Genomic DNA, 24,844 nt, shown 5'->3' with positions numbered 1-24,844 from the left:
CCATACGTTTTTTAAAAAAGCAGTGAAATATATTAGAACGTTTATAAAAAATATATGAATATATTATTTATGTATTCATAAAAAATCTTTTTTGTTAATACTATAGTCAACCATGCGTGATCTGTTGTAGCGACTCAGGTTTTGATGCCTGAGTTCAACGATGAACAGTTAATAGTAAAAATAACAATAAATAGATGAATAGTATGCAAAATCTACGTTTCTTTCTTATTCTTCTTTAAGTATGAGTTTAAGCTTGTGTGTACTACATTGTAAGCACAGAAAAAAACAAAAGCTTTTTATCAAAACTGTATTGTAAATTTATAAAGAGGATCTTTAAATATTTTGTAGACTTCAAATAAATTTTAAAGCTTAAAAAACTTTTGTATAAGTAGAGATATAACATATTTTTTATAATCTATTTATTGTGTTGTACAATCGTTAACACGTGTAAAGTTTGATAAGAGTTTTTATTTTATGTAAAAGGTGCTAAATGATCTTTATTGAGGTATTTTAATACCACATAAACAATTTTAAGTTCAATGCAAAAATTCTTTTAAATTTTTTGTTTTTTAAAATGATAACTTTTAAAGTTATTAAAAATACAATATGTTCCGGATTCTCTATAGTTATTTTATAGATCACAATACAAAAAAAAAACTGTTGGTTATTATTTTACGCAACTTTTGTTTGTTTAAGTATCGTAGTTTAAATGTTTTGTGATAGCAAATATAAATTGCAATTAAACTTTTCAGCTTATAATCTAAAAGATTTGTTTAAATGTAACAAAATACAAGAAAAAAGAAGCAAGTGTGTGACTGCAAAAAAAAAAAGAATGACTGGTCGATGACAAATGCCTAAAAGAATACTTGGTTTTTAGGGCTTCTGTAAAGTATGCAAATGACACCAAGTTTTCTGGTGGGTTAATAGAACTAACATTTAAAGATCGCTAAACAAAACAATAGTATAGATCCAAACTTAAAAAAAACAACGCTTAAAATGCTTCACAGTATATATATATAAGCTTAAAGAATTATAGTTTTATAATTTATTAAACGACAGAAAAAAACGCTCAAATTTTTTAGTCCTGGGACGTGCATGTAAAAACTTTTCGGTTATCGAGCCGCGCACCACATGGATACTTTTTAACGTCTTGTCCAGGACTTTTTTGAAGTTTGATAAAACAGTTTTTGAAGTCGACTGAGAAATATAAGTAAGAGCAAAAACAAATATGCAAAAAAGATGAAATTTTAAACGTTAAAAAACTGGAGTCTTTCAACAAAATTGGTGGTTGTTTGCATTACCGCAAGCTTTTTGTTTAAAAATTACGTTTATAATTTTAGTGAATGTTGTTAAAATGAACTGATACTGTTACTATTACTACGTAACATCTAATTTTGTACAGTTTTGTACTTATGCTTATAATGTTATCTTTATTGAATATAAACCTTGCTGAATAAAGCGTGTAGTGCGCTGAAACAGCTGTACAAGGATTTTTTTTTGTCTACAAAAGTTACACATAATATAAATTTTAAGATAAAGCATTTAAATAGTTTTAAGTAGGCTCGATAAAAACATCTTCATCATCAAATGAAATTACATTCTGTGTTAGATTTTAACTTAAATGACAGAAGATTGCTTTGCATGAAACATATGTACCATTTATAAATTTCTAAAATTTTCTTATAAATGTATATCAATAAAAAATTATTAATATAAACTTATTTAACTTCTAACAACTTAATCAATTGTGTTTAAATTTTACAGAATCTTGTTAATGTTTGTTCTTTAGTCATGATTAACTCTAAAAAATAGTTTTTGGTACTTTTTTCTAAGTTTATAATAAACTATAAATTAACGTTTGCTTTAAATATAAACTAGATTAATCACTACAGTTGAGCAAAGACAACTTAAAACTTAGTTTCTAAGCATTTGTTTTTAAACTATACCACTTCGTAACAAATGATCTTGTAGTTTTAGTTCGCGAATTATCAACTACCTCAAAAACAATGTCAATTTATTAAAATTTCCTATTACAGTTTTAGTTTTTAACAACAACGTCCTAATAAATACTCCAGTAAAATTAACTTATTTAAGTTTTTACAATTGTTTATCTCATATAGTTTAATAGACGCTAGGAGTCACATGAGAGCTTGAAAATCGAACTGTTAATTATATCAATTAATATTATGTTGATGTGTTTTTGTTAGTTCAAAGTATTGTTTTGTTAAGTTAGAGACATTTTGATCGCACACCTTGGGTCTTTTTTGCGCTTACTAAACTTTATTTATGGCATATCAAGACATACTGTTTTGTAATTAATTTTCCCGCTAGATTTTAAAATATATTGGCTGAGTATAGAACTCATTTTATCATGGGAAACTTTCCGAATGTTTTGTTTTTCTATTTAAAAACGTGCATGTGTTTTTTAATATATGAAATTTTGTTATATTAATAATTTATACTTAATTAAAAAACTAATTTATTATTGTAATGGTAAAAGTGTTGAATCCAAGAAAAACGCAAATATACAACAAATTTGTTTAAGTTTTATGATATAAGTTTTGTATTTTCAAAATAATTCTGTTATTATGATTATAGCTCAAATTTTTGTAATGTAAAAAGTGTTTATTTATTAAAGATTGGGTTGTATATTATTGCATGCATATAAGTATTTAGTTTTTAATTAGAACATTTATCATCAACTACAGTGACCATTTTAAGTTTCATGATGTTTGTCATCAAATTTTACTGAATGGCTTTCTGTGCCATTTAAAAGTATTTAAACGCTTTGTAGATCTTTTATACTGGTTAAACTTTTATTTCTTAATTGTAATTGATGCCTCAGTAAAGCTTTATTTGTTTTGTTAAAAATCACTGATATATGATTATACTTAAATTCTTTTGAAATAAAACACTCAAGATGAGTAGTTAACAAAATAACTAATAGTAATTTATTTAAGGTGCTGCGTCTTCTTTACAAACCTGCTTGGCTTTACAATATAAGTTGTTAGTTGCGTTAACAATCTTTGTTAGTTCGTAAACCCTAAAAGCCTTTTTTTGCTTCATAAATCTAAAGTTTTAATCTATGTTACCTTACGTGTTAAGCGATTTTATAAGTTACAAGATTACATAAACTATAACTTTTAAAAAAATAGTCATCGTTTGCATTTTTGTTAAGTAAAATATTTTGTTATTTTTTGTTTGGTTAACTCTAATCATTCAACAGCTTAGTCAATTTTTTTTTCCACTTAAACAAAATTTTAGCTTTTATGCTTATTGAAATTAAAAGTTTTTTTATACACCTAGTTTTTTTAGTTAGTAAATTTAAGTAAAACAAAACTTAGTTGTTTATTATAGTTTTACAAAATTTGATAAGTTGAAGCATTATTTTACTATTTTTATTGCATCTTTTTTTTAGATGTTGTACAAAACTAAATAGTTGATCAATCAAATTACAGAAAGTTTACTATATACTAGTTCGTTAAGTTAATAATTATAATGTGTGTTTTTCTTATTTTGTTTAATTTTTTTCGTGTATAAACAATTTTTTAATTTATTTAAAACTTTGCTGTTTATTTAACAGTTAGGTATAAATTTTTACTTTAAACCGTTATATAAACTAAATTAAAGGCATAATCACAACTATTTATAAATTATTATTTGTTTAGTATAAATGTTTTAGGATTTTTTTTTACAAAATGAACAGTTTAAAACTATGTTTCATTGCTTTGAAAAAATCATTTACATCATAAATACTTAACTAAGTCATTAGCGATATTAAAATTCTTCTAATTAAGTTAGATTATTTTAACAAAAAGTATAGCTTTTAATTACTTTCTAAAACATTTTTTTTTAACTTTTATTACTTATACTTACCAATAATGTTAAAATTTGATAGTTGTTTTCTAAACTAAAATATATGAATATATAAATTTAAATAAAGAATAGTTGGTTATATATTAGTAGTTAATTGTTTAAAAGTTTGAAAATAATTCTCTGAGATGCTTAAAACATAATTAAATAGCTTAAACTGAACTTTACCTTTTAAAGTAAGAATTTGTTTAAAAACGTCTGTACTATACAAATTTTAGTAAACTGTGCTGTATATTTGCGATCTATGTTTAGCTTGTACCTTTAAATTTAAATTAAAACTCAACACATACAAAATCGATTATAAGCAGTAAATATTACTGAATATGTTAAATAAGTTTTACAGTTTAAAAAAAAAAATAATTTTCAAAAAAAAACTAGAAAAATAAAAGTAAAAAATGAGTTTTTATATGGTTTAAATTTGATTTAAATCGAAAAAGTTTCGTGAAACTAATAAAATTTCTATCTTTAAATAGTTTTAGTTTTCAATCAAATTTATTATTTTCTTGCAAAATTACAAATACATCTATGGTGAAACTCAATTCAAAATAGTCTTAACAAATTTTACCAAAAACAAGCCTCCGTCTCAAAACATGCAATCCTTCAGTGAGGCTGTCCAAAAAGCTCCTTTTTGTTTATCAAAGGTTTTCTATCAGAATCGAGAACTATGAGAGGTTTTCTGTCAGACTCTGCCATGACTTGAGACTGAAACAAAGGTCGCTTCGTGTTCATGACGGAAACTCCTTGGCCCCTCATTGTTTGAGGGCGAGTGAATTCCGCTCTGTTTAGCGTTAAACTGCGAACACTTCCATCGAGTGGCTTGTAAATTTCCTTGCCTTGTAACATTTCTTTCTTTCCCTTATGATTTCTATACTGGGTTGGATCACCAACGTGTCCTAAGTAGTTTTTTGTCATCGTTTCTTGGTTGTCAGGGATTTTGAGAAGTGTGGTTGCTAGGGCAGAGTTACATCTTCTCTTATTCAAGTTTATACATCTAATACCTTCAATTTCGGCAAACCTTTACAAAAAAAAACATTTTTTTACATAAAGAATCAACTTTAAACTATTCTAAAGTTTTAAACTGTCATAAATTTAATTTTTTTCAAATGATTTTTATATATAAATTAAACAATTAAAGCTTTAAGCTTTAAATTGAAGAATACTGAACTACGAGATTAATAAATACAAAAAACACCTTACAACATATTTGCAATCATGAAGCAGGTCTTTCAAAAAATTTGACAAACTTAACAAAAAAAAAGAGCTGGCATTTAAACACTTTCAAAACATTTAAAACGCTTTTAAAATAAAGCCCACATAGGTTAAAAGACCTCTCAGTCGACATCATGTTAATTCTCATTGTGTGTGCATGCTGATCAATCATTATTTTTTTACGAGAGTCTTCAGATTTACTCGTACCCGTCTTCAAACATGACTTCATCGGTAACGTAACAGGTTGTGCCGGATTATTTTGAGACTTTTGTGGTTCTTTTAACTTTGCACGTTTTGAGGCTTTTGATGACTTTTCTTCCGTTTTATGACGCTTAGGTTGTTGCTTTTTTTGTGAACTTTTCAAGTCAGTCTTCAACTTCTGCTACGTTTAAAACTTTTGTTTTCGATAAAGAAAACAATTATGTATATTTAAACACTTTTACTATTTATTAATGTATTATTGATTAATGTTTTATTAATGTTAAATTTTGGTATTTTTGTAGTTCAATTACGACTTAAAAGATTTTATAAACAGTTTTTATTCACAATTGTTTTAGGTAAAACAAAATGAACAAGATACTAAACATTTATAAGCAGTATGCATTTATAATTTTCAACACTCTAGCTTAATTAAAAAAAGTTAGACAAAAAAACTATGCAAAACTTAAACAATTTCAATAAAAACAAAAGTTAACAACCTCGAGTTGAAAGCGATGTTTGTCTTTTTGGTAGCTCATTATGGCAAATATTACTGCGCTGACACAAAACAAGAAAACTGCTATAGAAATCGCAACAATTTTGCACATGGTGTCGCTCTGTTCTTCGCAGTGGTTCTTCTTTTTTTTAGACCTTTTTAAAAGCATTTGTTACGATAATTGCTAAATTATTTAGGTAGCACTTTAACAACTTACGTTTCTGCTTCTGTGTTTCTTTAAAAATAAAAACAGTTTTATGCAATTATTATTTACATTTTGTTTCTGCTTTGTAAAGCAAAAAACTTAATAACTTATGATTTACCTTAAATAAGATATTTAAAAAAAAATTTAAACAAAAAAATAGTTTATAGTATAACTTTTTTGTAAGTTTTTATCATTACAAAGTTTTATATGAAATACATTTTTGAAAAGTTAATATTCGATGTAGTCAAAAAAAATCCATTTAGTTTATTTATTACTTACCAAGACAATTACTGTATCAACTCTCATTTGACTTTGAAATCGTTTAAAATTTTTTAAGTTAGTTCATAAGTAGTCTAATTATTTAATCAAAGAGAGAAAAAACTATAAAACAAACTTTTTATTTTGTGTTGTGTAATAATCAGGCACTTTTGGTTTTGTGGCAGGAACTACTACACAAGCCGGTGGTTGAACCTTTTTCTAAATTTTTGTTAAGGCTTAACAAAAAATTTTTTTTTAAATAGTATATCATTTCAGTAAAACTTTTAGTAACTAAGCAAAAAAAGTAAGTTGTACTAAACACTACCAAAGAAATTGCAGGTACAAACGATCTCCAGAACGCTGTTTTGTCACTCCTGTAATAACTACTTAGACGTGGATCGTATCTGATGTTTAGATAAAATTTCGTGTCGTTTTTGTACACTTTCCAATCCACTTTGTCAAACTTCGTCGGACTTCCAGTATTAAATCTGTTTTCAAGCTTCTGTCCCATGTTCGGGTCACTATGAGTATATGTTTTTTAAGATGAAGTTATTTTACCCGAATGTAGAAAACTTCGTTTAAATTTTATTTAGCAACTTTTTAAATTCATATCTAGCTATTCTAAAAGTAGAAAAATATTCTTTTTAAGAAACTTGTATTTAATAAATAAACTTAGTTTTTTATAATACCAGTTCTTTTAAGGTTAGTACTAGTAGACAAATTTGTATATAAAAACTGTTTATTATTCTAAAAAATACATAAGTACGTAGTATATTTTATTGTTTTGATAGTTTCTAAGGAGTTTTGATTAGAGATCTACCAGTGCGGATAGTTCAAAACATTCAAGATTATCTGATTAATAAAACTTCGAAAAGATTTTATTTATATATAACTCATGATGGGGGTGAAAAAAAATTTAGTCGGCGGGCGAGATTTACTGGATTTGTCTTTTGCGGGCTGGACATAGTAACAAACGATCTTTGCCAGTCGCGTTATATTCGAAAATAGTTTACGGTTTAAAATAATTATTAGTTGCAAAATTGTTTTGGAATGATTATCTAATAAGCACTACTTTGTACTGAAATTAAAATTATAAATACGTTTGAAATCTACTGTTATAAAAAAAACAAAAATTTCTTTGTTTGCACAAGATGTTTTCAAGCTAAAAAATACGTTTTGAGCCAGAAGTATCTAACTTGCGGGTCGGTTTTAGCCTACGGACATATAAAAATCCTTGTTTAGATTTTACAATGTTCTATACTGGATTGAATCGTAATAACTAGAATAACTACTTTTAGCTCCATGCTTTAGAAATGTTCTTATTTTCGTCAATGCTTTTTCTTTGTATATCATAAAAACTAAATTAAATAAATTTTCGTTCAACTTAAAAAGCAATAGTTTTGTAATTATAAAGCAGTCAGTAAAATTTAGCAAAATTATATTTTTGACAGTGTATAGTTTAATTAGTATTTGTTTTTTAAACTAAACTAAATCTAAAAAACTGAAACAAAACGTATTTTTTTGTTGGTAAAAAATATAAACATGATTTAGCTGTTTGATAACTGCTTTAACATGCATTAATGAAAAATTTAACCCGTTATAAGCGAAGTTTGAAAAGTATGTAATCATTGCTGTAGAAACCGTTCTATCGTTATCGTTAAACTTGTAAGGAAAGAGACTCATTCCTTTTTTAAGATAAGGCGCACCAAAGACATAAGGAAGTTCATCTCCATTTATCGCTCCTAACCAATCTCTTCCTATGCTTCTGCCTACCAGTAATAACTGCTATTAATTATTTAACTCAAAAACTATGCACAATTCATAAAGTGTACAATGAAGAAGATACAATCAATTTGTTAAGTCCATGGTTAATGATTTTCTTTAAAGTTCATTAAACAAATTTTTTACGACTTAAAATTGATTTAAAAAAAACATCAAAAAAATGAGAAAATCTAAACAACAAAACAAATTAAAAAATTATTTGATTACGAATTAAGTCTTAAAATAAAAACAATTTCAAAAAAGTATTTGAGCCAGAAAGTTTTTATTAGTTAAAAACATTGTTTATGCTTAAAAACTTTAAAAAAACATTTATATTAGTATATTGTATTATAAACATAGTTAAAACTTAATTTTAAGGATATAAAGACAATATATAATTGGTTACCAGGGTTTTGGCTAAATATGTAAAAGTACACTTCATTAAGATCTTTAGAATGCAACTCAGCTGCTTCAATAGCTGGGAGAACAAATTGTTGGTCTGTGTACATATCAATTAATGATTTCATCCAACGTTTATTTTCTGGGCTAAAAAATAAACATATAGGTATATAATTATCACATGAAAGCAACTTCAGAATACTTATTTTGTATATTGTTTAACTAGAATTCTGTTCAAAACAAGTATTGAATTTTCAAAGTTATTTGCTATACACTTTATGTTAAAAATTTAATGCATAAACTTCAAAGTAATTAATAAAACTTAATAAACAAATTCAAAATAAAATAAAAAACAACCAACAGTTTGTTATTCCAGTCAGTGTAAACAAATCTAATGCTGTCCCTAACAAAATCTGTAAAATTTCTATTTGGGTAATTAACAGAGACAAAATTTTGAACATCATTGAGAAACTGTTTTTCTCCATATACTACATTGTCTGTGAATCCATTTGAAAGATTGCAAGTTTCATTCGAAAACAATGAAAGACGGTTCTTAGTAAGTCCTAATCCATTATCTGACGTTACTCCAATCATTACCTTAAGTTAGATACTTTGTAAGAATAATGAAAGTATTTTAACTTCTGAATGTTTATACTCATACTAAATTAAAAAAACAGAATCAATTGGAAATAAGGAAGTTTTTGTTATTACAAATAAACGATGAAGACAATTAAAAGTTTTAGAAGAATTAATGAGTTAATTAAAAAAGTATAACTAGTACTATAATAGAATATATCGTAATAATATAATACACAACAAAATATAAAATGTGCTGTTTATACTTATTTTTGCTAGTTATTTAACTACTTAAAAATTTGTAATTTTTTGCATAATGATTTTCTTTATCAGTACCAAAATATTTTTGTTTCTAAATTATTCTTTTTTTTTGGTTGAATAAAAGTATAAAAGTTTTACGAGCTACTCGTTAAAAAAAATTACGTAAAATGTAGAACATATAACAAAAGTATAGTGGCGGGTAACGTTCACAATCGGTGGGCCCGATCCGAAAAAATTAAGTCATTAACGGGCCGGAGCATTTCAAACTAGTGATCTACCGGATCCAGTATCTGAACCCGACCGGATAATGCCTTTTCAGATTCAGATCCGGCCGGATACTAACTTTATGGATCAGATTAATCACTATACTTCGAATTCATTTAACTCATATAAATTTTTAAGTATGAAATTTTAAGTGTTTATTAAGTATTTACAATTCTAAATCTATTAAAACCATGGGCTGAATCAATACGAATTTTATAAATACAATAATTTGTATACTAAAACTTTCTCGCGCGTAATAGTTTAAGCTAAAACACACATATTTTTTATCAAAAATTTGGAGTCATTTAGTTTTGGCAACCCTTGGCTGGAGTTTTACATTAATAACATTAAATTTACAAGAACAATTTTTTTAATATTGACCTTGGTGGTCCTGTTTCGATTAAAATTTAAAAAACGTCAGCGGGCCGTACTGCCCCTACAATAGTACAACATAAAAATGAAAAAGTTAAGTATTCAACTGTTGTAAAATTTAGAGAATATTTTTAAATATTTTTGAAAATTGTACATTAACTTTAATCAAAAGTGCTATTATTGGAAATTTAAAAATAGTAAACTCTCAGAAATTTACGTGAATTTTTCTTTTAACTTAAAAATATTTACGTAATACTAGGGATTTAAAAAATAGAATGTCTGCAATTATAAGTATAAAGTAAAACTAGTTTAAAATATCTAATGAAAAAAAAAAGGTTTTTGCAATTTATATTTACTTCGTAATTTATAAATTCTGAAATTTCCATAAGCTTTCTTGGACTTTTTCCAACGTAGTCATCTCCAATCGTTGGTGAAAAACTCCATGGATACTCGTTTTTGGTTGGTTCTGCAGTCACTAGATCACTGGAAAAAGTAAAAGTTAGCCAAGGATGAAATTTACAGTTAGATAAGTAGGATATTTTTAAAAAGTATTTGTTTTTATAACAATACTCAAAGTTATGAATAGTTTTAGTTTAAAATATTTAACTTTCTTTTTCAAAATCTACGTACAACAAACTTTAATACATTTTGGAAATTCTATTAAATATTACTAAAAGGTGTAGAAAATAAACATCTGTAATGTTTGGTTTAATTTTGAGTTTAAATAAGCTTTAACATTGGAAAAATAAACAAGCTACATTAAACAAAAAAAACCTGGCTGATTTTGTTTTCAAACAAGCAATAATACTTTTCGTGTCATTTTTGTAGCAGTCGATGGCTGAACTGTTTACAAATGAATCGAACGATCGTTTTGGATTTAAGTTTATTGCCGTTGTAGATAGCGGCGAGCCGCTTTGAAGTATGGCTCTCAGAAACTTTCCTAGAGTAGTTAAAAATGTTTCAACCAAAATGTTTTTTTTATACGTTTTAAATATACATTACTAGCATGCATAAAAAAAAACATACATTGTTTTGTAATTAAATAAAATCATTTAATTTGTTAAAAACTTATACTCTTCTTGCAATCATTTTTAATTTTAGGAAAAAATCATAATCTTTTATTTAAATAACAAAAGTAAACCAACTTAAATACGATTTTTTTATGATCATTGCAAGTACACTTTGTTTTTAAGAAGTTTAGTAATTCTTAATTAAAGTATACAGTATTTTTTTAAAGAAGTGTATATTAACTATTATTTGCTGTGAACACGGTTAAAATTGTATCGAAACTGTAAGGTACGCATTTCACGTAAGTTATGCATTTTTACTTAGGTTCAAAGTACGTACTTTGTTGATGTCCCTACTGTATTAAAATTAAAAGCTCTGTAAAGAAAAGTCTTTTAAAATAAAGAACCTACCGTAGTACATCATTTTAATGTATTTACTACGAAATTAATAACGCAGTTTCCTTCTAAGCAAACAAAAATAAATTTTCTACGTTATCTATTAGCAAAAACTAGTTACTCGTAGCTGTGAAAAACATTAAATTGATACTTTCTTCGGCCTATAACTCTAAAACGCTAATTTTATTATTGAAAAAAAGCTATTTTCCCTTAAAAAAGTAACAAAACAAATTTTACACGACAACAAATCATGCGTGGCGACAATCAATCGTTGATTGATGTGTACCTTCGAAAGCATTATTGCCGTCCTGACCTCCCTCGGCTAGAGGTAGCTCGGCCCTCATGCTCAGCATGAGCAGTCCGATCGAAGAGGCGCCCGATCCGGAACCGAACACTGTTATCTTCTTTCTGTCGCCTCCGAAAGACTCGATGTTGTCTCTTATCCAGTCGAGACATTTTACTTGGTCGCTCAGTCCGATGTTCATAGAAACTTTGTTCGTTCCGTCACTGAGAAAGCCTGTTGATGTTGTAGTTTATTGATTTTATTATTTTTCGGCTAATTGATTTTTGAACTCTCTTAATCTTTTGGGTGTTTTTACGTGGAAATTTTAATTTTTTTTATGATACTCATAGTATAATTTGTAATTATTTACAATAAAATGACAAAGTTTTATTATAATATATTTTACTTTATTTTATAACCTAGAAAAAAAACTTTAGTCATTAATTCATAAAGTTTAAACATAAGTCAGTAAAAGGTAATAATACCTAATAAAATTATTTATGTAAATCAAACTCTATATTTGTTTAACTTTATTTAAAAATTAACGTCTGAAACTTATTCTAGGTGATAGGTAGTTTTGATAAAGAATTTATTTTCTAATTTGTAAAAATTGATTCAGTACAAAAAAAAAGCTTAGGCTTTAAATGTGAAATAATTTTCTAGTTATATTTAATGTTATATTGTCTCTAGATATATGAAACGGTTATGTTGATTATAGTTTTTAATGTATTTTATTTGGTCTAAAGAAAAAACTCAGAAAGTATGAAAAAAAAAATTAAAAGAAAATTTTTTTTAGAGAAAATTAAAACAGTGTAATAAAAGTTTTACTTTTTAAAGTTATAATTTTCACAACAAAATAAATTTAAATAAAACTTCTAAGTATACAAAAGTTAATTATGCTTTGTATGTTAAAGTTTTACCCATTTTCCGGTTATTTATTGTAAAAAAAATAATTTTAAACTAATGCAAGCTGCTAAAAATGTATCTTGTACCAGTTATACTAGTAAGTAGAACAAAAGTATTTAACTAAAACAAAGATAAACTTTTTATAAAAAAAATCATTGCAACCTATAGCAGTAAAATATCAGAGCGATCATTAATTTCATATTATTAAATAAAAAAAAATTAAATATGTGTCTTAAGTTTAGAACAGATGTAAAAAACAAGATTATAGATTATAGAACAAAGTTAGTTTCAAATGATTTTTCACTGGTCTGTTAATCCATTTTAGACTGAATAAATCTATCCCTGTTTTTAGTAGAATAACCAAATAACATTTTTGCAGAATTTCTAGTACATGTTTATTTTCTTAAAATAAACATTAGTTTTAGTAAAATAGTGTAAGGTTAATATGTAGTTTTGCCTTATATTTGCATTTAGTCAACATTTTAGTCTACTACGTTAAAATGCGCAAACATTTTTTGCAAATACTCAACGTTAATTCGTAGTCAATTGAAAATAAAAATTATACATTGCTAGTGCTAATATTCAAGTTTATATGTTCTCCAGTGTCTTGTTTTTTGTATAAATATACTAAGTTAAAAATTAAGTACATTAATCTTTCTCTTGAACTAACGCGTCTTAAGTTCGCACTTTTCGTTGAGTTCGCACTTTTTATCTAAAAAACGTTGTGTTCAAAATGTAAATTTGTTTTTAAAAAATACACCTTAGAAACTCTATTACTAACTGAGTATTGACGAGCTACCGTAGTTATTTGGCTATAAAAACTGAGCTAGCCATCAAAAATGAATTAGCTAACAAGGGTGAGTTAGCCATTTAAAGTAACTTTGTCATCAAGATTAACTTAACCGTCAAGATAAGTTGCGCAAAGAAAAAAAAACTTTCCTGAAACAATTAGTCCACTTAAACCTTGTTTAATTTAATTTTTGGGGATATTTTTGCACTGTAAATTATCCTAATTTCTATGGACTGAAGTGTTTATTTAAAAAACTAGTTTAGCGTATCGCTTCTCAAGCTTGTTAAGATCAAGAATACAAAATAGTTCGTTATCAAACAATTAACAATAAATGTACTATCATTTACAAAACTTTATAATTTACAGTACGCAAAAAGAAAAAAAAAATTTTCTTTAAATTTTTGATGTATTTAAATTCATACTACTCATGCATACATAAAAACTTGTATTTTCTCGACGAAGGGAACCAGTAGTTCATTGTACTTGTAAGAAAAGCAAAACATTTTTTATGTTTTAAAAAGCAAAGGGTAAACGAATAATACAGTTATACTATGATTAAAACACTGTACTAAATTTATCGTTGCTAGCAGAAACTTTTTTATATTAGGACAAAGTTACAACTATTCGGAAGAGTACCGGTCTTAAAGATTTTCCAAAGATGTTAAAGATGAAATAACTAATTTTTTTATCTCTTTCTTAGAGATGTATTGAAAAAATACTAATGTGCCTTAACCTTAAGTGTTTTACCAAACACAGATAATGTCTAATATACAAAATCATCAGTTTACAGACTATTTTAATGTTTTTTAGTTACTTTAAGATATAAATATTTATTTATTTACTTTGAGACACATTATGTAAAATAATTAAATACTTTTATCATACTTTTAGAATTTTTTATGCAATTAGTTCGAAAAACTACAGTTTTTTGATTAATTTTTGTTTCTCTTATTTAATTTTTTGAAATATTTATACAGTAAATACCTTTATCATGCGTATGTAAGAATATGTGCAGCTATATTACATTTTATGTATACAATTTTACTTACAAAAGGTTAAATTCAGAATGATGAACTTTTTTTTGTTACATAAGCCGAATTAAATTGTGCAATAATCTAAACTTAAAAAATATACAACAATTATCAAATGTTCATAATAATAATTTTGTTCCCTTAAATATATCTGTAAACCTAAATACTAAATTGATTATTTATTTATATAGCTTTCAAATGAGTAAGCTTCTTAAGGTAGAATCAATAACCTTGATTAGTAAAGATACAACGTTATTGATGTCAGTTTTAACGTTTTTAAATTTTTATCGAAAAACATATTGATTTTTTTTTAATTGCAAAGGACTAAAGAAAAACCACACGTTCTCTGGTTTTTATATTAAAAATGGTTAATAATCAACTTTTGTTTGTGAACGCAATACTTATGACATTTTATGTTTTGTAAATGCATTTGTGCGTAAATATTTTTTTTTATTCTTTCATTTTATTGATTGTTTTGTTTCTTAAAGTTTAAAAGTTCAGATTAAAAAAAAAAAGTTTTTTAGCTCGTGAGAAATTGTAAAAGTATGTGGTGTACGACTCGATAACCGAAAGGTTTTTCCGTACATCAGGTCTTTAGACCAAATTTTTTGAGCGCTTTTTTATCGTTCGATAAAAAATTTGGAAACGAATTATTAGAAACATTAGCCTCATTAAGTGAGCTAAATTTAAAATGTGTTAGGACTAGTATTTAATTAAAGTATATATTATGATTTCTTTTGATAAAATAATGATTAAAGATATTGCTCTAAGTAAATTACTAAAGAATGTTTGAACTTTTCTACTTCAAAAAAGTTTTAGTCAAATATTGAAGTAAGTAAAAGCAAATGTTGCAGTAATACAAAATAAAAAAGTGTGTTGTGGTTCATATGTGAAAACTTATAAACAATTTTTTTTACCTTTTAAATCAAAATACAAAATTTATAAATTCGATAAGCATTCGTAGTTTTAATGCTAAGTAAAGTAATAATAATAAAATTTAAATTAATCTTGGCTAGCAAAATGAAAGAAAGTCATTATAAAAAATTACATAACGTCATTTGCGACATAAGCGTTATTTTCTGGCAACTGCTAAGCTAGTAAAAGTACTATTTGAAAAACTGTGATCAACAACATGTTTTCAGATATACTGACCAGTGCTATCCTAAAAGAGTTATTTGAATTTTTGATATAGAGCTTTTAAACTGAACAAGTTCATTCATAACTAAAGTAAGAAAGATCACTTTAGAAGGAAAAGAAAAAAAAAAAAAGAAGAAAAAGTCTAACAAAAATAAATAATAAACTATTTATAAGACTTAATAATGGTTGCACTATACTTCGTAAATAAACTAACTAAACTAATTGTATGGAAAAATTACATCACAATTAGTTATATTTAGCTATTTAAACCTTTTAATTTTTAAAGTTTAATAGCTCAACTAAGTTTTATTTTTTGTTGGTGAAGTTAAAAATGTTTACATGTTTGTATTTAAACTTCATAAAATTTTTACAGGAACAAAATTAAAATTTTACAAGTTGAATACTATCTTAAACTTTATTAGCTTTCTTGTTATGAAAAAAAAAAGATTTTTTACTAATAATCAGTGGTCTTTTAAGTAACAAAAGTTTTATTTTAACTTTAAAAAAATAAAGTAAACTACAAACAGTACTTGTATGTTTATTTTTTTTTTAAATTTAACTTTTATGTATGCACTCTATCACCATTAGATTGTAACAAGTTATACTATCACAACGTTATTTTGAAGTTTATTGATTTCCAAAAGTTGTTGCTCAATAAATTAAAGCTAGACTTTTATAACTTTTAATATTTAAACTACAATGAGTTTCTGTTTCTAAAACTTTTAAAACTTTAAACTCAAAGCTTTTAAAAGCATTTGGTCGGTTATGCAGTAATTGATTTGTTTTGTGGTTAAAAATAGCTTTTAATTGTAAATATCATTACTGTAAAACTGTATACGTAAAATAAACAATACAAAATTTTGTACATATAAAATAAACATACCAAGCACGCCAAGCCTATAATTAAAAGTGATGACGATTACTTTTCCTATGCTAGCTAGCACGCTACCATCGTACAAATTTCCTGATCCTGTTCCAAACGTGTGTCCGTGAAAGTACATCATTACTGGTAACTTGTCCTGGTTTTCCCTATCTGTTGGTTAGGTTTTTAAACTATTATTATTTACTTACTGTTTTTACGTGCATTTTTATTAAGTCAGTTTATTACTATTTATTTAAATTTCTAAAATTTATAACCAGAAGAAAAATTGTTATATTTTATAATACAAAACTACATAGGTTTTTGACTAACTTCATTTTGCTGTCTGTAAACAAAACAAACAAACTTTGTTAAGCATTATGTAACAAGGTTTTATTAACTCATATTGTTTTATACTCTTAACAGTTATTATGGTAGGTGGTAGAAAAAAACCGAACTAATTGTAAAACATAAAATTAAAAGTATAGATTTTAAAAAACGAAGTTATATTTTTTTATCATAAACTATCTTGTTAAAGTATGGTTTTGTAGGTTCAACTGATAAATTTTAAAATAGGAAAAACTTGCGTTGATTTGTCTATGAATAATTAATAAAACTTCCAAAGAAATTATTTTAATCTTTTTACTTTTTAGTATCTGTGTTAAAATTTAAGGTAAAAATTAAAAAATATATCGAAGTAATTTAAATTTACACCACTGTTATTTAGAAAAAAATTATTCAATAAAGTTTTGTTAAGTCTATGAAATCTAGTATAAATTAAACTAAAAGAATACTGTTTTTCAAAGGCTAAACTTTTAGATTCAGAAAACTAGAATAAACACTTTTTGATTTTTTTTTAACTTTGATATGAACTAAGTTTAAAAGTATTAAATTTAAAGAAAGCATAATAAAACAAACACTATAAATTTTATCAAAAAATACGTAATTAATTTTTTTAGTTAAAGTTCATTTTATGTATTTTTTGACATTAACCTCGTACTATTTTGCCGTTACCGTTTCGATACTTTAAATAGGAGATTCACAGTATTCATGTTTTTAGGTTTACTTTTGAATTAAATTAAGAAGTTTATAGTTAGTCTAAAGATTCTGAATTACAAGAAGTTCATAGAGCTAATTAAATTATTTGTAATCTAGAATAATATAAAGTGTAGTAAAAAATAACTTGTTATTCAAAAATACAAGCGTGCTATGGTTTTATTTAAAAGAAAAAAAGTCGGTATACGTGTGATTAGCACATAAAAATTGTATGTATACATATCTTTTAAAATTCCATAGTTCAATAAAAAAAACTTTTAATTTAAGTTCTACATTTTTTTTCAATTAAATCCGGTTTACGAATATACTTCAAATACTAAGAACTAATTCTGTGTAGGTAACTAATACAATTTACCAATAAATTTTGTGTTTCTCTTCTTAGTTACTTAAGGTCAAAGAAAATCTAGCATACACTTTTTAAATGAAAACCGTGAAACATTAAATCCAGTTGTTAAAGTTAAGATCTTGAAAGTTTTCTTTTAACTGACAAAGGACATGAATTTACATAACAGTAATACTGTGTACAGTATAAAGAAATAAAGTATCAATGTTATGTTTAACACGGATAAAAATGTTCTTACATTAAAGATATTTTATACGAAGTTTGCAGTGACATTTACAAGATTTTTTGAAAAAAGGATTCTCGTTCACTTTAAATGACAGTGAATAAATTAAAATAAAAACCTTTAACTCACAAATAAACTGTTGAATTATGTCCACTTCATTTTATTATAGATAGTAAAAAGTACCATAAAATATTAAAAAAACTGAAATATGTTAACTTATAAAAGCATAACTTTATAGCTAAAATTAACTCTTAGTTTCAAAGCTAGCTTTTTCTTTACTTTTATACATTTCTGGTTTAGTTTTCTTTAGTTTTATATTACAAGAGTTATTATACTACAACTTGTGTTATATGATAAAAAACTTCTATTAAAAACTTTCTTTAAACAAATTTATATTCAAAATAAGATATTTTTGTCATATAAAAAAATAAACAAATTTATAATTATATTTTGATTAATTGCTCTTCCTTTACAAAAGAATCAAACTCTGCAAAAATAAAAAGACGAACATTTACAATACTCTAGTACAAATGTACTGTAAAAAACTATATCATATTAATGGTTTGATTTTTTCTTTTAAATTCATCTGTAAATAACAAAAAAAAAACTGTCATTTGAGTGTTGTTACTGTTTTATAAAAGTTTGTACTTCACAGTTTTCTTAAATAACTGTAAGTTATTATATCAGTTTTGTTATTATCCGTGGTGGGCGACTCGATAACTGTAAGGTTCTTCGTGCACCAGGTCCTAAGACCAAATATTTTGAGCGTTTTTTTATCGTTCAATAAACTATACTACTATTTAATTTTCGGAGAACATAAGTATATGTTTAACTAATATCACAAACATTTTCGTTCTGATAAAGATTTTTATCAAACAAGGGGTTGTACGTGAGGTGCAGCTAAAACTTATTTGTTTTAACACTAATAAACACTAAAGAGTTGAAAAAAGTACGTAATTTAGTAAAGTTATAAAAGTTAAAAAGTATTTTTCCTTTGTTTAAAAAATCGTTGGTGTATCTAAAGTTAATAATAAAATATATTGTGTTTTAGACACTATTCGAGTTTTGTGGTTTCTCAAAAGTATATTGAGTTAATTTTTAAAACTTTAAGCTGATAACTTATTTTGCAAACAAATATAAGGGAAATAATTGTTAGAATTATTCTGTTTTGAAACTTAACAGCAACAAAAGTAAAAGGTTTTGAATTGATAAATTTTGATCTTATTCCAATTATTTTTGAATTGCTTCCTAAACATAATTAAGTATGGCGTTTCTATTTTAAAAATATTGAGCAGCTTTATGAAAAATATCGATCTTCAAAATTTTAAAAATATAAAATTTGTCTAAAAAATCAAGCTCACAAATTTACTGCAAAAGCATTACTAACAAACTATTAAGGAATTTTGAAAATTTATGATGAATAATATAATTAAAATTACGATTATCAAAAATTTGAAAAAATTTAATTTTGCGTTAAAAAAAAGTTATCTAACTTCATCATTGAATATCTCATTTATTTACGAGCATAAAGTTATTGTTATAGGAAAATTTATTAATTTTTCAAAAAACATAAAACTTTAATGTCAATTATTTTCCTTATCTTAAAAGCTATTTAAAAGTTTTTTTTTATTTTAGAGAACGCACCTTTGCCTTTAATTTAAAAAAAAAATTATTTAATTTGGGGTTGGAATTATTTCATGGGGTCCCTCCAAAAATAAAGGTTTTTTTTCGTTTTTTTTCATCAAATAGTATTAGAACCAAAAATAAATATTTTTTTTTAATTTTTTTTTTTGATTTTCCTTAGTTTGCATGTTATAAAAACTCGTAAATAGTTATTTTATAAATAATGTTAATATCTTTTACGATTTGGCCCAAAATCAACATGTAGTATATTACACTATCATTTGCCTTGGCCATTTCCTAGATAAAAAATTGATAAAAGGAAAAAAAAAGTTAATAAGAATGTGAATTACATCAAACTAAATTAAAATAAAATAATTTAATTTAATTTGTTGTTTATTCACATTCTTATTAACTTTTTTTTTCCTTTTATCAATTTTTATCTAGGAAATGGCCAAGGCAAATGATAGTGTAATATACTACATTTTGATTTTGGGCCAAATCGTAAAAGATATTAACATTATTTATAAAATAACTATTTACGAGTTTTTATAACATGCAAACTAAGGGAAATCAAATAAAAAAATTTATAAAAAAATATTTATTTTTGGTTCTAATACCATTTGATAAAAAAAAACGAAAAAAAACCTTTATTTTTGGAGGGACCCCATGAAATAATTCCAACCCCAAATTAAATAATTTTTTTTTTAAATTAAAGGAAAAGGTGCGTTCTTTAAATTAAAAAAAAAGCATTTTAGATAGCTTTTAAGATAAGGAAATAATTGACATTAAAGTTTTTTGTTTTTTGAAAAATTAATAAATTTTCCTATAACAATAACTTTATGCTCGTCATTTATTTTTGTAGTAATAAAATCTTTTTGTCTTGTCAAGAACGTACCTAGTTCTTTAAAACATAATTATTTTAACGAAATACTGGGGTTTATTTCTTAGTCAATACCTCTTTTATTTGGAAATTTTGCTAATTTTAAGGTTAGTGGGACATTTACGTCAATTATTTGTTTAATTTTTTTAATCGATTATAAATAAATTTTTGCTTGGTAATATGTATTTTTTTCTATAATTTAAACTTTGGTTTACCCAATGTCCTAGAATTTTTTAAAAAATTATACTGTTGACTGTAACGATTAAATAGGACATGTTTTCTTTTAAAAATGCAAACAACATAACTATTAATATGTCTTTATTTTACTTAGTATGTTAAATTCGTTTTCAATTTTTGCTTAGTTTTCTAAAATATACCTTCTTATACGTTGAAAATGTTAATCAAAAACAACAGAAGAAGAATAGTCTAACCCCAACTTTTATCAATCATTTATTAGGTTAATCTTAGGACTTATTTCCATTGACAATAAAAATCGTTATATAGTGACCAAGTTAGTTTCACTCCGTCACTAGTGCATTTAATTGGATGCTAGTTGAATTGGTGTTTAAAAATTCAACTTAAGCTTTAGTTGATGGACTTTTGTTTGTTTTTCAAAATCAATACCTTTTAATTCTTTGACAGCTAATTTACAAGCTAAATTTACCTTATAAAATTTTTATTTCTAACATTTTTTGGCTCAACTTTTTATATTTATCTTTTTTTTTTTGTAAATTTTTCAATTTAAAACTGCTTATTACTGTGTAACAAAAGATTGTTAGTATATTTCTTGTTGTATGATAAAGCTCGGTTTAATTTATTCTAAATAAAGTCATTAATTCATAAAATGACCAAAAGGTTTTTTGAAAAATAAAGCTAAAAATTTAAAATTTATACAGCTACACACCTTTCGCATATTGAACCTGGGTTAAAACAATGCGAAGTTAAGCGGCGGACTTTTGTAAAAAAATAATATTTACCTTGATTAAATCTTATGGTATATCCTTTCCTTGACGTTATTAAGTCTAGTAAACTAAAAGATTAACCTATTCAATTTTTTTACCAAAAGTTGTTAAGTTTAGAAAATTTTTAATACTCACTTGTAACCTTTAGTAAAGTTTTGGATACGAAAATTGCATAAGTGTACAAATGTTCAGCTAACTTAAAAAATTGCATGCTGGAATGTAAATGTTAAGAAACAAGCAGTCTTCGTCCTGTTTCATTTTCTTAACATCAGGGCAATTTGAACTGAACCACATCGGTTGCAGAGGGTCGTCTTTCGAAGGAGCGGGTTGCGGGCATGCGGGTCCGAAATTCTTGGCTTGAAATTTATCTGTGTCTGTTTTCCAAGTTTAAATATTACTCAAGAATTTAATGAAGAACAATAAATCATGTTTATAAAGCTGAATAAAATTATGAGACATGGTTGTTGGCTTTTTATTAGAATATTGGTGGCTAATGAAGTTAGGTTAGTATTGTCAATAAAATATTTAGCTGATTAAAAAAGCAAGTTTTTAAGTCAATAAGTGTCGGACCTAAACGAGGAGAAAGTTTTCTGGCTTCCTGAAAGCGTTGACTTCTGTCCATCCTTTCAACGTAGCGAACTCCTAAGAACTTCACCACGTAGCCATCATTTAGGTCCTTATAGTTTTGCAAAAATCCCGTGTAACTCCCAACATTCTTTGTTTTAACTGTAAATGCTGGATCACGCAGATTCTTAACGTTGCAATCTTGTGCTGTTGCTTGGTTGGAAAAAGTCAAGATGCAAAGTAGCGTAGTGAAACAGTTCATACTTGTATAAAGTCTATTTTTTTTCTAAAAAAGTAAACGGTTTAAATTAAGCACGTTTATGTTTTTTGCATATTGCTGATTTAAATAAATTAACTTTATGATACCTTTAAGAAGTAAGTTGTTTTAAATCCTTTTGTTTTGTAGCTTTTCAAGAAAAATTACTTAGATAATTTTTGTATTCATTTTTTATATTGTTTAAAGCATATACATATGTGTTAAAATATCATTACAAAATTAATTTAAAAACTGTATACCTTAATAATTTATCAAAGTTTAATGAAAAAAAAAACCACTGGAGTTAAAACAAAAGATAATTGAAAATCTTATACAGAAAAAAAGTTATACAAAAGGTCATATTAGTTACGGTTGGAAATTTGTAAGTAAAGAAAGTTGAGACAAGCATGATACATTGATAAAATTTAACTAGAATTGAATCAAAATTAGCTTTAAAAAAATGCAACGTCAAAGTGTGTGCTCTATGAAAAATATTAAGGGTAAGAAAATCTAAAACGAAGTTTAATATTTACTCTTTTTGTGACGTCACTTAGCAGTTATGAAGACTATTTAATTTGTGTTGTCGTGAATGGCTCTTGTCAGTCATTATTATTCGCTTTTGAAGTTTGTGTCGATATCGATTTTTTAACGTTACAGCTTCAAACTTTTGTGCTTTAAATTCATACAAAGTCATGCAAAAAGAAACTAAATCTTTTCTATTTCAATCCTAAGAATCTGTATATTATTTTACCATTTTGATCGAAGACATCAATTTTAAAAAGTGTAAGAGCTTTAATGCTCTCTATGAGTATTGTTATCAAATACTTTTATTGTTTAAAGTTTAAACATTAGGTCAGCACAATGGTAACATTTAAAGAAGATATCGACTATGGATATTTTTAAATTTTATGATTTATCTATTCAGTTAATATTAGTAAAAAGTACAACTAAAAAACTATAAATTTAGTTAGCGATTTTATATGTAATTAGCACTTAAAAAAAGATTTATTTTTGAGGAAGTCATTCAAATCTAATTATTTTTCTTTAAAAGCTTTGAAAATGTTCCTTTTTTGGGTATGATTATTTTACACTTTTTTTTAAATCATACAACTTTTTTTATCATTCATGATTTAAAGTACAGCTTAAATACATTAAAATGCTTTACTAAAACATAATTAGTTTCTAAATCGTTTGTAATGAGATTCGTACTACCTATATATATTATTATTTTTATTTGTTGTATACGTTAAAACTGTACGATTTAAGTGTATTTAAGTACTGTTTATACAAACTTTATAACTAGCCATATCTTTGAAAAATTTGAAGTTTGAAATAACTGCATTTTGTTTTCAGAATCAAAGCTAAAAAGTATTTGAATATACTTTAGTAATCTAGTTTATAAAGTTCTTTCATTTATATTATTTATAAGTACGATTTTAACGAGGCTGCGTTTAATCCATAAAACCAACAATACTGAATAAAATGAAATAAAAGCTTTACTTTACTAAACACTGAGTTTGTCATCAGTTTTGATATTTTCATAAGCCTTTGTAAAATTCAAACAGCGTTCTATCAAATATCATCATTAGAAATGTTTCCGTTTTAAAAAATGTTCTTTTTAAGTAAGAAATTAAAGTAATAAAAATGTAAGTAATTTTTTTTTCAGCTATGATAATGTTTTTGTATTAATAAGTAATTAAAAAAGTCTATAAAACTAACTATAATGTATTAATGGTTAATCTAAAATTCTTTAGAAAGTACTATATAAAAAAGTCATTGCAAATTATTTAAAACCTTTATTAAATAACTGTTCGGATATGAACTTAATAATTTACTCTTTTTATTTAATTGGTCTCCTTCGACCATACAACTTAGTTATCATTTTATGATATTGATAAAATAAAATTTTTGATACTCCTCTTAAAGTCCGAAAAACAAAGAAAATATTTAAGTAATTACCTCTTACTTCAATTAGTGTTTTGTAAAAAACAACGATAACCTTATCACAAAAACAAAGATTACTAATCTGATAAAGTGAGTATTTATATATATATATACTTAATTATTAAAAAATAAGACATTTATAAAAGAAGTAAAAAATAGTCAATAAGTGCTAGTCTGTCAAAACTTTGTATCAAAATACTTAGAAACAATAACTTGACTAGCTTAATTATATTATAGTACAAGTTTTATAAGATAAGTTAGAATAGAAAATTTAAAGTATTCTGATGCAAAAATAATGTTGAATTAAGTGTCTTATTTCATCGTTTGAATGATTTTAATGTTATACTTCGATAAATTTTATTATATTTAAAATTAGTATTTTTTATTGTTAAAAAAACTCACTTCATAGCAGTTGCGTGTTTTTAATGGTTTCCTGGAGCCTGTGCAATCCTGAAAGGAGAATAAAAAAAGGAAATGAAAAATAAAGCCTAGATTATTCACTAAAACCTTTGTTAACCAGAGCTTTTACACATGTTAATAGATCGGATTGTAATTTTTTGGTAAACGTTAAAACAATGAATGTTGAATTTATAAGAAAGAAACACTAGTTAGAGTTTCAAGATTTGCTGGTGTTATCCTTGCTATTAGCTGAAATAGACTAGAAAATAAAACTTTAATGTGATGTCATGATATTTCATAACTTATTACAGCC

At 25.2% G+C, this 24,844-nt stretch overlaps 1 protein-coding gene across 1 annotated transcript; it reads right to left on the bottom strand.

Moving 5' to 3' along the window:
- Window positions 1–4,473: 4,473 nt before the first annotated feature.
- LOC145833362 (neuroligin-4, X-linked-like) lies at window positions 4,474–22,194 on the bottom strand. The gene is made up of 15 exons (XM_082940543.1): window positions 21,945–22,194; window positions 21,582–21,742; window positions 20,549–20,598; window positions 20,458–20,461; window positions 16,306–16,435; window positions 11,562–11,792; window positions 10,652–10,812; window positions 8,761–8,996; window positions 8,407–8,546; window positions 7,834–8,008; window positions 6,565–6,760; window positions 6,376–6,458; window positions 5,781–5,931; window positions 5,202–5,464; window positions 4,474–4,888 (listed from the first exon to the last, which is right to left on the bottom strand). The coding sequence occupies exons 1-15, from the start codon at window positions 22,192–22,194 to the stop codon at window positions 4,474–4,476; spliced, it is 2,646 nt and encodes an 881-aa protein (XP_082796669.1).
- Between the last annotated feature and the right edge of the window lie 2,650 nt (window positions 22,195–24,844).

This window comes from Thalia democratica, chromosome 4 (genome assembly GCF_965202585.1).
Source record: "Thalia democratica chromosome 4, ktThaDemo2.hap1.1, whole genome shotgun sequence".
Taxonomy (NCBI): domain Eukaryota; kingdom Metazoa; phylum Chordata; class Thaliacea; order Salpida; family Salpidae; genus Thalia; species Thalia democratica.
This window is presented reverse-complemented; position numbering and strand designations above follow the sequence as displayed.

Excerpts from the sequence above, each read along its gene's own strand:
- LOC145833362 (XM_082940543.1), bottom strand. The coding sequence starts at position 22,194 with ATGAACTGTTTCACTACGCTACTTTGCATCTTGACTTTTTCCAACCAA. Across the intron at positions 11,793-16,305 it reads TTATAGGCTTGGCGTGCTTG|GCTTTCTCAGTGACGGAACG; the intron begins GTATGTTTATTT and ends CAACATCAACAG. Across the intron at positions 4,889-5,201 it reads AACATGATGTCGACTGAGAG|GTTTGCCGAAATTGAAGGTA; the intron begins GTCTTTTAACCT and ends TTTTTTGTAAAG.